Below are 12,275 nucleotides of genomic sequence, written 5' to 3'. Positions count from 1 at the left end.
TCGCTACCCCTTCTGTCACTGGGTGAGGACACCGCATGGTATGAACCCAAAACCAAGCACTTCTCCCATTGCAAGAATTATAGATCAAGTTGGCCAAACGAAACCCACAACTCAAAGAGAATTACAAGGATACGAAATCCTGAATATAAGAGATCAGAGGAGACTCAAATAATATTCATAGATAATCTGATCATAAATCCACAATTCATCGGATCTCGACAAACACACCGCAAAAGAAGATTACATCAGATAGATCTCCATGAAGATCATGGAGAACTTTGTATTGAAGATCCAAGAGAGAGAAGAAGCCATCTAGCTACTAGCTATGGACCCGAAGGTCTGTGGTGAACTACTCACGCATCATCGGAGAGGCAATGGTGTTGATGAAGAAGCCCTCTGTGTCTGAATCCCCCCTCCGGTAGGGCACCAGAATGTGCCCCAGATGGGATCTTGCGGAGATAGAAGCTTGCGGCGGCAGAAAAGTATTTTCGTGGCTCTCTCTCGCAGTTTTGGATTTTTAGAGAATTTATAGGCGGAAGAAGTAGGGCAAAGGAGCCACGGGGGGGCACAAGCCTGCTAGGCGTGGCCCCCCTAGGCCGCGGCTAGGGGGCTTGTGACCTCCCCCGGGGTCCTTTGCCTTGGTTCTCAAGTCCCCTGCATATCTTCTATTTTGGAAAAAATCATTCCGCATGTTTTATTCCGTTCGGACTCCGTTTAATATTCTCCTCTGAAAAAGGTCAAAAATACGGAAAAAACAGAAACTGCCACTTGGCACTGAGTTAATAGGTTAGTCCCAAAAAAGATATAAAATAGCATAATCATGCATACAAAATATCCAAAGTTGACAAGATAATAGCATGGAACCATCAAAAATTATAGATACGTTCAAGACGTATCAATACGTCAGATACAATGTCAATACGAGTTATACGACTGTCAGATCGTATTGCAACAATTAGGCTATGAGATGGTACTGACACGCAAAAAAATGACTATTTGTACCAATCCGTTACATGGTGCCCAAGTGTGGTAGTGCCCTGCAATTATGTCCCATCCACTGAACCAGCACCGACAACTGGAGCACGGTGACCATGCCAGCCGATGAGGAGGACGCCGTCCGACCCCCATCCATCCAATCCCTCGCGGCGACGCAAGGCGAATCCAGCGCGTCCTTGCACACCGCCACGCCGGTCGGCCCGCCGCCGGCCGTCTCCGTCATGCACAGGTCGGGATTGTCCTAGGAGCCGAACGTGCTACCCATCCTCTGGTAGAACCGGGTCGAGAACTCCAGCGCCCTCGTCATGTTGTTGTCGTTGATGTACATGGCGCCGATGCTCGGCAGCGCGACGAACTTTCCCAGCACGGTGCCGGAGAGACGGTTGTGGTACAGCGCCAGGAACCGCAGCCTGGGCATCGCCATCATGGACTCCGGGATGGTGCCGGCGAGGCCGACGTTGGATAGGTCGAGCGTGGCCAGGCTCGCGAACTTCTCCCATTTGTGCTGCATCAAGGTGCCTCCCAGCAACTGGTTGCTTGAGAGCAGCAGGTCTTGGAGCGTGCATCCCCTTTAAGAACTCCGGTAGGCCACTGGTGAGGTTGTTGTTCCGGAGGTCGAGCAACGTGAGGCTCTCGAGCCCGGAGAGCTCCGGCAGGATGCAGCCGTCGAGGCGGTTGTTGGCTTGTCGCTGAGGTCCATCTTGAGCAGCCCCTTAGCCCACCTAGCGACGGAGGCAGAGACGGGAGCAGTCGCGGCCACAGATTTAAGTGGGAGTGTGGTGCCCAAACGCTCGGCGTCACATTATCATAAGTGTAACCCCTGCAGCTTAGGTGTCACACTGCTGGGTGGGTGGGGTCGGACGTCAGCGTGGTGTCTATGTATCGGACGCCATACAAAACGGTTAGCTGAGCGAAAAAAATTCAAACGCAGTCCAGTTTGTAATTTTTTTGCGCCAAAGAGTCAAATTTATCGATTTTACCCTCCACTTCCGCCGGCCACTCCCTACCGGCTACGGCTACAGATGGATCCAGCCTCCCGATGCGAGCTAGCGGCAACGAGCGAGATCTGCTAGGTTTATATTTGATTTTTCACAATGAACAATTCTTTTTTCATGTTGAATTATTTTCTGCTCGGATTTGTTTCTTGAGATTTTCTTGAAGTGCATGTGCAACTCGATCTGTCTGCTTGAGATGTTGTTGCATTTGCATAGAAGAGTCCATGGATGCCAATGACGTTTTATAATGCTCCAAGAAATTGATCTTAGAATGATTACATGGTTTCTGTTTGTCCTTGGATGCTTCCATTCTCCTGTGTTCAGATCCAGTTTTATGCCACCTCCCCTTTTGCTTATGGGGATTTTCTCTGTCCAGATACATTTTCATCCACCCTCCCCTTTGCTTGTGGGGACTTTATTTGTTCAGATTCGCATTTCTTTGTTGCTTTATCATTAATAGGTTTTTCTATGCACGATCCATTGTTTTTTATGTGATGAAATTGATGACAAAAATATAAAAAGAGGATCAGTGTACTACTCGCTTCGTTCGTAAATAATTATAGTTGGGTAGAACTAGACTAGTTCTCCCTAACTACAATTATTTAGAAAGTGAGGGGTATAAGGAAATCATGTTGATGGTATTTGATCTGGTACAATGTTCATGTTGCTAGTTGGATAGAAATTTACTTCATGGTAGGTGGCAACGAAATTTGCTTCATAAATGGTGTTCTTCCTTATATGAGTTTGCGTATACTACATGACATTATCAAACACATGATTTGCTTCATAAGATATGGTAATGTAAGATATGCAAACATTTTCTTCTTCATATAGAGGATTGTGAATGGATTGAAGAAATGTACATATATACTTGAGGATCTGCTGAATTAGAGGCGACCTTTGCAAACTGGCAGAGGCTTCAAGAAGCGAACTGAAAAAAGCTGCACCAATCTTGATGAAATGAATGGTGGGGATACGTCATGGACGTCAAAGTAGGTGTGGTTTTGTGTTTCCAGTGAACTACAGACTCTTCTTTCTTTTACGGCGTGTCCTCTCCGTAGTCCACACCCCTTCGTGATCATTGAGTGGCTCACAAACAGCTGAAGCCATGGAGGACGCTTACCTTGTGCCGGCGATTCTGTGGCTGCTGCAGACCATCCTCGCCACCCTCGGGATCCGCGAGCTGGATTCATGGATCCGCCAAGCCGGGCTTCAGGGTCTCATCGAGAACCTCAGGTCCGAGCTCGAGGTACTCCAGGCGCTGGCTTCCGATGCAAAGGGGATGGCCCGCCGGAGCGCGCGGCTGGATAAATCTCTCGCGGACCTCAAAAGGTTTCTGTACGACGCCGACGACCTGGTCGACGAGCTAGACTACTGGAGGCTCCGGCAGCAAGTCGAAGGAGGTATTGAATTTGAATCTTAGAAATCGATTTTAATTCCTGCAAAAATTAGATCCGCGGCAGTTAGAATTCCAAATTTTCTGGTTAGCCGTCGAGCACAAACTTTTGAATGGTTGATCACATCAAGCATCAAAATTAGCTCTGTTTTAGTCACCAACACGGTATCCATCTCCCAACAGGCCAACACGCGCTGCCTTCATCCTCCAACGACGCGTACAATCACTATGCCTCCGACGGTGTTACCCAGAATACCACAATGACTACCCCAGGTTAGCCACAGAACGACCTCCAGTCAACCTCGGCAAAATGTTTTCGGGTCTTGCAGGACCATGCTAATAACAGCCCTCTTCTTTTGGCGCAGTTGCTTTGCAGGAGCCTGATGGCATGCATGAAGCAGCACAAGTAGATCATGGAACATTGAGGGGCGATGATAATATTCCGGGGACAAGCAGTCGTGGCAAAAAACGGTCCAAGGCATGGGATGATTTTGTCGACATAAAAGATGGTAATGGGAAGACCGTGCAGGCAGAATGTAGACACTGTAAAAAGAGAGTTCAATACAAAGGTGCACAAGGACCAAGAGTCTTGACAACTCATGTCAATAGTGCCTACTGTAAGAATACGCGAGAAGCACGTCCCCAGCAGCCAAGTCATTCAAGGTACTATTTGAAACTGAAAAAACACGACGCACATCTTATTCTGCATCTCGTCTTATATTCTTTTAAAGCGTTTACATGCATCTGCGTGACAATACCTCGTCGTTGTAATAGCCGATCCTCCATTTTTTCTTCTTTTCACAGCATAGATGCTGCTGCTCAAAATGCCACTCCCGTTGCTGTCTTTAATTCATCCAGCACACCAATGATGGGAACGAATCAAGAACCAATACAAACTACCGCAGCTACTGCTCACCCTTGGAATAAGGACGAATTTTCCAGCAGGATGCGAGAAATAACACGTCAGTTGCATGACATCCGAGAGGATGTGACAATGAATATAAACATGCTTGGGTTTGACTCTGGTGCAAGTTCAAGTCACCATCAAAGTACAGCCTCAGATCCAAGCCGAAGAACATCAAGTCTTCTTCAAGGCAAAGTGTATGGGAGAGATGAAGAGAAGGACTCCATCATAAACCGGATGACAGCTGGCAAATCTGACAGTGTAACTGTTCTGCCCATTGTAGGCATTGGAGGTACAGGGAAGACAGCTCTCGCACAATTTGTATATAATGACCCAAATATGCAAAACCAATTTGACCAATGCATATGGGTTTGGGTGTCTAACAGCTTGGATGAAATGATAATCACAAGAGAGATGTTAGATATTGTCCCTCCAGAAAAGCACGAAGGTTTATGCAGCCTTGACAAACTTCAGCAGGTCTTGAAAACCCATATTGAATCAAAGAGGGTTCTACTGATATTAGATGATGTATGGGATGACATGAACGATGGCAGAATGGACGTAATACTGGCTCCTTTCAAGTCAGACAATGTAAAAGGCAATGTGATCCTTGTGACGACTAGATATCTCTCTGTTGCAAAAAGGATAGGAACAACTGAGCCAGTTGTGTTAGGTGCTCTGAAAGATGAGGATTTGTGGTCTTTGTTCAAAGCACGAGCCTTTCGTGATGAGAACTATGAAGGGCATGGAAATCTAACAAACATTGGATGGAAAATAGCAAGCAAGCTAAAAGGCAACCCATTAGCAGCAGTAACTGCAGGGGAACTGTTGAGAGTTGATCTTACTGTTGGTCATTGGAATAAAATTCTGAAGGACGAAGATGGGAAGTTGCTGGGACGTAGTGGACGCATCATGTCTTCTTTGAAGCTTAGCTATGATCAGTTGCCGTACCATCTACACTAATGCTTCTCGTATTGTTCTATATTCTCCGACTATGATGAGTTTCTTGCTGAAGAGTTGGTCCACATATGGATTTCACAAGGATTTGTCACACGTACTCATTCAAGTAAGAGGTTAGAGGATATAGGAATGGACTATCTGGCTGATTTGGTGAACCTGGGATACTTCCAGCAAGTTGAAAGCAAAGACTCCCCTTTAGGCAGTCAAAATTCATATGTTGTGTCTGGTCTAATGCATGATTTTGCAAGGATGGTTTCTAGAGCCGAGTGTGGAATTGTTGATGGTCTGCAATGTAATGACATGTTGCCCACTGTACAACATTTGGCGGTTGTATACAGGAAAGATCAGCATAGGAACATGTCTTGTACCAGCAAGTTTGAAGATGATTTGAGAAATGCAGTTACATCCGTGAGAAAACTGAGGACATTGCTGTTAATTGGGCAATATGACTGTTCCTTCTTCCAATCCTTCAAAGACATATTCCAGAAGGCACGTGATATACGTCTTCTGCAAATATCTGCTACATTTGCAGATTTTAATTCCCTCGCGTGCAGCTCTATAAATCCTACTCATCTTCGCTATCTAACACTTACAGTCAATGAGGTGCAGGGAGATTTGCCTCAGGTTTTCAGAAATTTTTGCCACCTTCAAGTATTAGATGTCGGGTCAAACACTCATCTTAATGTACCTTATGGCATGAATAATCTTGTCAGCTTAAGGCATCTTGTTGCAGCTCCCATTTCTAGAATTGGCACATTGACCTCACTTCAGAAGCTAAGCAATTTCAGCATACAAGATTCTGATGGCTTTCAGATTATAGAACTTCAATCCATGAACGATCTTGTCCAACTTGGGATTTCCCAACTTCAAAATGTTAAAACTCGGGAGGAGGCTCACCGTGCTGGACTGCAAGACAAATGGCACTTAGAAAAGCTGTACTTGTCCTGGAAAGACATCATGTCATATGTTGAATATGACTTGGATGACAGTGATGAATATCTCAGTAGCATGCCCTATGAACCTTCTACCATCATAGAAATAGAGTGTTTGCTAACAGAGGTGCATGTGGGTCCTGAAAGTTCTAGCAGCGGTGTGGAAATGGAGGAGCGCTTGCTAACGCAGGTGCACGAGATTCCTGAAGCTTGTACCAGTACAGAAATGGAGGAGCACTCGCCAGCAGAGGTTCTTGAGGGTCTTAGACCATACAAAAATCTAAAGCATCTTCGGATATCTGAGTACACTGGTGCTACCTCTCCATCTTGGCTTGCCAGCAATGCCCCAGTTACCTCTTTACAGACGCTTCATTTAGAAAACTGTGGAGAATGGCAGATACTTCCATCTCTTGAAGGGCTTCCGTTTCTTGCAAACTTAAGCTTGAGCAACATGCCAAAAGTAAAAGAAGTATCCATTCCTTCGTTGGAGGAGTTGGTGTTAATTAAAATGCCAAAGTTGGAGAGATGCTCCTGCATTTCCTTGAATGACTTGAACTCTTGTTTAAGGGCTCTTATAATTCAGAACTGCCCTGCACTGAAGGTGTTTGATCTGTTCGGGAACGGCCATAAATTCAAAATTGAGCAGAATTCATGGTTGCCACGTCTTTGTGAACTTACTCTAAAGAACTGTCATATTTTGGTGGTACCACACCCTTTACCATCCTCAAGTACTGCTTGTCGTATTTCCATGAGCAGAGTCCCGAAATTTCCAAGAATAGAGGTATCGTCCAGCGGAAGTTTAACCATCGGCGAAGATTTTGATGACTATGATTATGATTATGATCTTCCTTTTGACAAGTTATCTGATGAGCTGTTCGTGTTAGATGGAAATGTTTTGGCATTCCATAATCTAAGATTCCTGACACAGTTGATAATATGTGGTTGCCGAAAACTAACGTCTATTTCACTCAAAGGATTAAGTCAGCTTGAATCCTTAAAGACACTGAAAATAACGTACTGTCCCGGGCTTTCCGGTTTCGATGCTCCATTAGAGCATGCCCTCCCATCACTCAAATATCTAGGTATTGGGTCATGCGGAATAGCGTGGGAGTGGCTATCTCTGATTCTGCAACATGCGCCAGCACTGACGGAATTGGATTTATGGTACTGCCCAAATTTGGAATCACTACAACTGAACTCCTGCACGGCACTGGAAAAGTTGCACGTATGTACATGTAAATCGCTTGGCACACTAGATGTCTTTCAATCCCGTTCCCTCAGGAATATGGAATTATCTGATGTCCCAAATTTGGAATCTCTACAACTGAACTCCTGCACGGCACTGGAAAAGCTGAAAGTATATTCATGTGAATCGCTTGGCACACTAGATGTCTTTCAATCCCGTTCCCTCAGGAATATGGAATTATCTGATGTCCCAAATTTGGAATCTCTACAACTGAACTCCTGCACGGCACTGGAAAAGCTGAAAGTATATTCATGTGAATCGCTTGGCACACTAGATGTCTTTCAATCCCGTTCCCTCAGGAATATGGAATTATTTAAGGTCCCAAAATTGAAATCCTTAGAACTGAACTTTTGCACGGCACTGGAAAAGTTGAAGGTCCGTGGATGTGAATCGCTTGGCGCACTAGATGTCTTGCAATCCCGTTCCCTCAGGGATATGGAAGTAGTGCGTCTCCCAAGATTGAAATCCCTACAGCTGCACTCTTGCACGGCACTGGAAGAGTTGGCCATCCGTGAAACTGCAGTCTGTGTGCTAGAGGGCTCGCAATCACTCAGGAAGTTGGAATTCTACAGCAACCAGGATTTGAAATCTCTACAGCTGCACTCGTGCGTGTTACTGGAACAGTTGGGTATTTGGAGCTGTACATCACTCTCTACACTAGAGGGATTTCAGTCACTTGGTAGCCTCACGCATTTGTATCTATATGATTGCCCTGGCTTGCATTCATGTTTGGAGGGTTTGCCAGTGCAGGGCTACGAATTATGCCTTCAACTGGAATTTCTTGAAATCAATGACTTCTCTTTCCTTGCCACACCATTCTGCAAGCAACTCAAATCACTCCAGCACCTAGTTATTTGTGGTTTCCATGGAGAAACAAAAGCACCAGGACTAACAGATGAGCAAGAGACAGGGCTTCTGCTCCTCGGTTCCCTCACACAGCTCCAATTTGCGCATTACGAGCATCTCAAATATATTCCTGCAGGCCTGTACAGACTTCGCTCCCTCCGTGTGTTGGAGATTTCATTTTGTCCGAGCATCTCAAGGTTGCCGGACCTCCCGCCTTCTCTAGAGGAGTTGAGCATCCTCCGCGGCAGTGAGGAGCTGGCAGGTCAATCCAAATCACTAGCATCAAGCAAGTTAAAGGTCGAAATTGACCACCAATATGTGCACTGATTATTAGGTGGCTTGTTAAGCACACCTGCACAACAGATATACACCTCCTCGTTGTACCCTTTTACTGCCTTTGAGGTATACTTCTATCATAGATCATGCTAGCTGTGCTTTTTTTCTTGTGTGTGTCTGTGGAAGCAACAAAAACTGACTTTAGGCCAGTTCCTCGACAGGTTTGCTTTCACATGAGAACCTCATCCGAGGTTTTCAGGGTTTGCATGAGGCTTTGAGGGCCCGCGCGGGGAGGCATGATCCACCATCAGTTTACGGTAAAAGTCGGCCAATGGGGAGGTGATTTTTTTTACGGCGACGTGGATAGGCTGGCTGCGCGTTCGCGCAGCTCTTTCCTGGGAGAATATGTGACTGGTTGTGCCTGTACCTGCACAAAGGATATCGATGTATTGCTTCTACTCCCTCGGATTCTACCTTAGATCATGTTATGTACAGAATTGACATACTGAAGTGCTATTTTTTTTCTGTAAATATCAAAAACTGTCCATATGCCAGTGCTTGGACAGGTTTGCCTTTTCACTTCAGAACCTCATCCATCCTCATGTGATCGACTTTGCTGCCATGTCAACTACTCCCTCAGTTCCTAAATATAAGTCTTTTTAGAGATTCCACTATTAAACTACATACGGATGTATATAGACATATTTTAAAGTATAGGTTTACTCATTTTGTTCTGTATATAGTCCCTTGTTGAAATGTTTGAAAAGACTTATATTTAGGAACGGAGGGGTAGTAGTAGCAGTCACTTTCCTATCCAATTTTTTTTTATAGTAGGTAAACTAGTCTGTTTTACCGGCAAAGAAAAAAAAACTAGTCCGTTCCACTGCTTGTTACTTCATTTTTCTGGTCTTGTGAACTGAAAATGATTACTCTGGACCTCGGAAATGGAAAAAAGTTACCAGTGCGTAATTGAAGATTCGTTGAGAACTGGTTGACCTTTCATCACAAACTGAAGCAGAGGCTGTTAGTCGAAAATCCATTTGCAGATCCTGTTGAGGTAGAAGCAGACTCTATCAGTCGAAGAGATCAGAAGGTACGAGGATAACATAGACAGAGATAAAGTCTTCAGAGACGAGAGCGGGGCCCTTTTGAAAACCTTGTTTTTTTTATTTCTTTGACATCCGAAGGCAATCGAAGACACAATTCCTAGGGCGCATTGTGCTGTTCATCACAAGTTGGCCTGAAGAAGCTTATCCAAAACTTCCTTGATACACTATCCAGAAATACTCCGCACTCTGCTTTATCGCCCTGAAGGCGATTGGACATTGTCTGCCAAATATGCAGCTGTAAACACAACTATGTTCCACCATATAAGCACAGAAATAACTCCATGATCCTTCAGGCCTTGCTGTAAATTCCCAACTATGGTTATCAGTGGATCTAGAGCCTTGGTCTAACTTTCCGGCGAAATAGAAGAGCCTTGGCCAAACTGATATATAATGCAGAACATATAGTAGCAAAGGTATATTTGTCAACACCGGCTAGCATCCATAGTTCCATACTGCTGAAAGAGGTGCTTTATTGCTTTTTAGGCACAATTCTATGAATACATCATGTTATGTCCAGAGTTTAAATATTGCAGTTATAAAAAAATATTCCTGAAAAGATTATGTCCAGAATTTACATACCCTCCGTGTATATGGATTCCATCCAGAGAGTTAGTCAGTTGCACTTTGTGTAGCTCGGAGGACCCTCGGAGCGAGTTGTTCGGTGGATCCAAGATGCTATAGAAATCGTACTATTCGGGTTCGGTACCAGTGCTATTTGTCCCGGTGCCTCTGACTCCGAGTCATTCAAAGTTACGTTAGGACACTCAGAGTGAGTTACATCCGGATGCTCTGAGATAATCCAGTAGCAAAATACCAGGATTACAGTGTAGTTGGAACCATTTCAGACACTTCCTACTGTTAAAAATAAAAAAATTATACCAATAGGGAATAGCCGCGTGGCATTTTTATTAAGAAGAAACAACCCAGGCACACATCCTGTGGGCTCAAGTCATTGTATTTGTTGACTGATGCCTTATTGATGTATTTGTACCATTTCTGGGTTAAGGCATAGACAGCATTCAGTTTTTTTTTCCCATTCAGCAGAGTAATGTCTCGGGTTATTACATCTGCACTCTTTGCTCGTATGGCTCACTTGCCTTTCTGTGCAGTTGAATCAAACATGTTTTGACTTCATAGAAACCTGGAAAGTGCGTCATCATCGCTGCTGCACGATCAAGCTACATATACTTACTTTTATTTTTCTACCTTGGCAGGCTTCATGCACCGGCCCTTACCCCTGGCAGCCTGGCTGCCTTGGGCTGTTCTGCACTGGTGGAGTGGTACTAAGATCATCAGTCAGGTTCAGGATCAAAAATTCATTCCATCTGACAGAAACCCCCAACACAGACCAGTATACACTGTAGAAGCGGCAGCAACTTATAGGCACCCATCAGCTGATATGGAATTTATTGCTGTTATTTCTGAGCAAATAATCCGGCATCCTGTGTGCCATTATCGAAATTCTGCAGGGTCCCTAATTTTTGTAAAAGCTACTGAACCAGCATTTTTGTAAAAGCCGTATGCAGATGCGTGGTAACGGAAATATGTACTTTCCTGAACCAAACATGAAAGTAATGAATGAAATGATTCCCATACCAGCCGAGATCATACTTGTTGGTTGCAATGCATCCAGAAAGTAATTTGGTTTAGGTTACTGGGCAGGGAGCCAGGGAGGAAAGGTAATGGCTGCTTATTACGTACAGTATGATATGGATATGGATAACCGGAAAGTGCAGCATATCAGCAGTTTTCAAAGACGCTGCGCGCTCCCATGTCTGCCTTGCATCCCCTGTTTCCTGGAGCGATCACTGAAATCTGGTGATATGGACCAGATCCACTTTTGAGGCTTTGGTTTGGACAACTTCTTTGTCTAATTAAATTGGCTTATCTGTTGGGGTTCAGGTGCATTCCGCTTTATGGCACTGGATAATGTTGGTTAGCTATATGGAGACTTTGTAAGTTAGCCCTCAGACCTACTCAGTTAACCTATTTGCTCTCATTTACTTGTTGTTCTTCTCATTTGTTAGCCGCATGTGATTGGGTACCTTACCTATGTTCGAAATTATGGACATTTTCAACTCTTCCCGTTCCATTTAATTTATGCAGGTGCCCTTGGTATACAACTTCTTATCCATTGATGTCAAATATTGAGTTGTCCTGTTTTTATGCATGTGGATTTTGGAAGTATCGCTCGCTTATTTTTATTTGATTTTTTTTTGAAAAAAGTATTTTTATTTGTTATGATTATCCTTTTTGTGGCAATATAATATAATACTCCCTATGTCCTGAATTATTTCTCGTAGAAATGGATGTATCTAGAACTAAAAATGCGTCTAGATACATCCATTTTTGCGGCAAGTAATTCCGGACAGAGGGAATACTATGAAAAGACTTCTCTATATTGCTAAGTATACTTGGTGGCTGAACTAGTGTGAAGGCATGGTATTGTAAGTTCCTTCAATGAGAGCTGCATGGTCTTCCATTGATGGTGTCATACAACCTAGAGAACAGATTTCTTCCTTCCGTTTTCTGATGGAAAGAGATCAACATAACCCACTCAATCAATCATGTGCTGAGTATATTTTTTTCCTAAACCTGGTAATCAGCTACTTTAA

General features: G+C 44.2%; 2 protein-coding genes across 3 annotated transcripts; both read left to right on the top strand.

Moving 5' to 3' along the window:
• The first annotated feature begins 3,086 nt into the window (after positions 1-3,086).
• Positions 3,087-6,928, top strand: LOC123424751 (putative disease resistance protein RGA4). The gene is made up of 4 exons (XM_045108428.1): positions 3,087-3,394; positions 3,571-3,660; positions 3,753-4,050; positions 4,192-6,928. Exons 1-4 carry the CDS (start codon positions 3,100-3,102, stop codon positions 5,252-5,254), a joined length of 1,746 nt encoding a protein of 581 aa, XP_044964363.1. The 5' UTR covers positions 3,087-3,099; the 3' UTR covers positions 5,255-6,928.
• On the top strand, positions 5,381-9,230 carry LOC123424750. Of its 2 annotated transcripts, none has more exons than XM_045108426.1 (2): positions 5,381-8,677; positions 8,773-9,230. In XM_045108426.1, exon 1 carries the CDS (start codon positions 5,381-5,383, stop codon positions 8,600-8,602), a length of 3,222 nt encoding a protein of 1,073 aa, XP_044964361.1. In that variant the 3' UTR covers positions 8,603-8,677; positions 8,773-9,230. The 2 variants fall into 2 exon arrangements, with proteins under 2 accessions (XP_044964361.1, XP_044964360.1); XM_045108425.1 differs by having other exon boundaries at positions 8,762-9,230.
• The last annotated feature ends 3,045 nt before the right edge of the window (positions 9,231-12,275 follow it).

Source organism: Hordeum vulgare, chromosome 2H (assembly GCF_904849725.1).
Source record: "Hordeum vulgare subsp. vulgare chromosome 2H, MorexV3_pseudomolecules_assembly, whole genome shotgun sequence".
Lineage (NCBI taxonomy): Eukaryota > Viridiplantae > Streptophyta > Magnoliopsida > Poales > Poaceae > Hordeum > Hordeum vulgare.
This window is presented reverse-complemented; position numbering and strand designations above follow the sequence as displayed.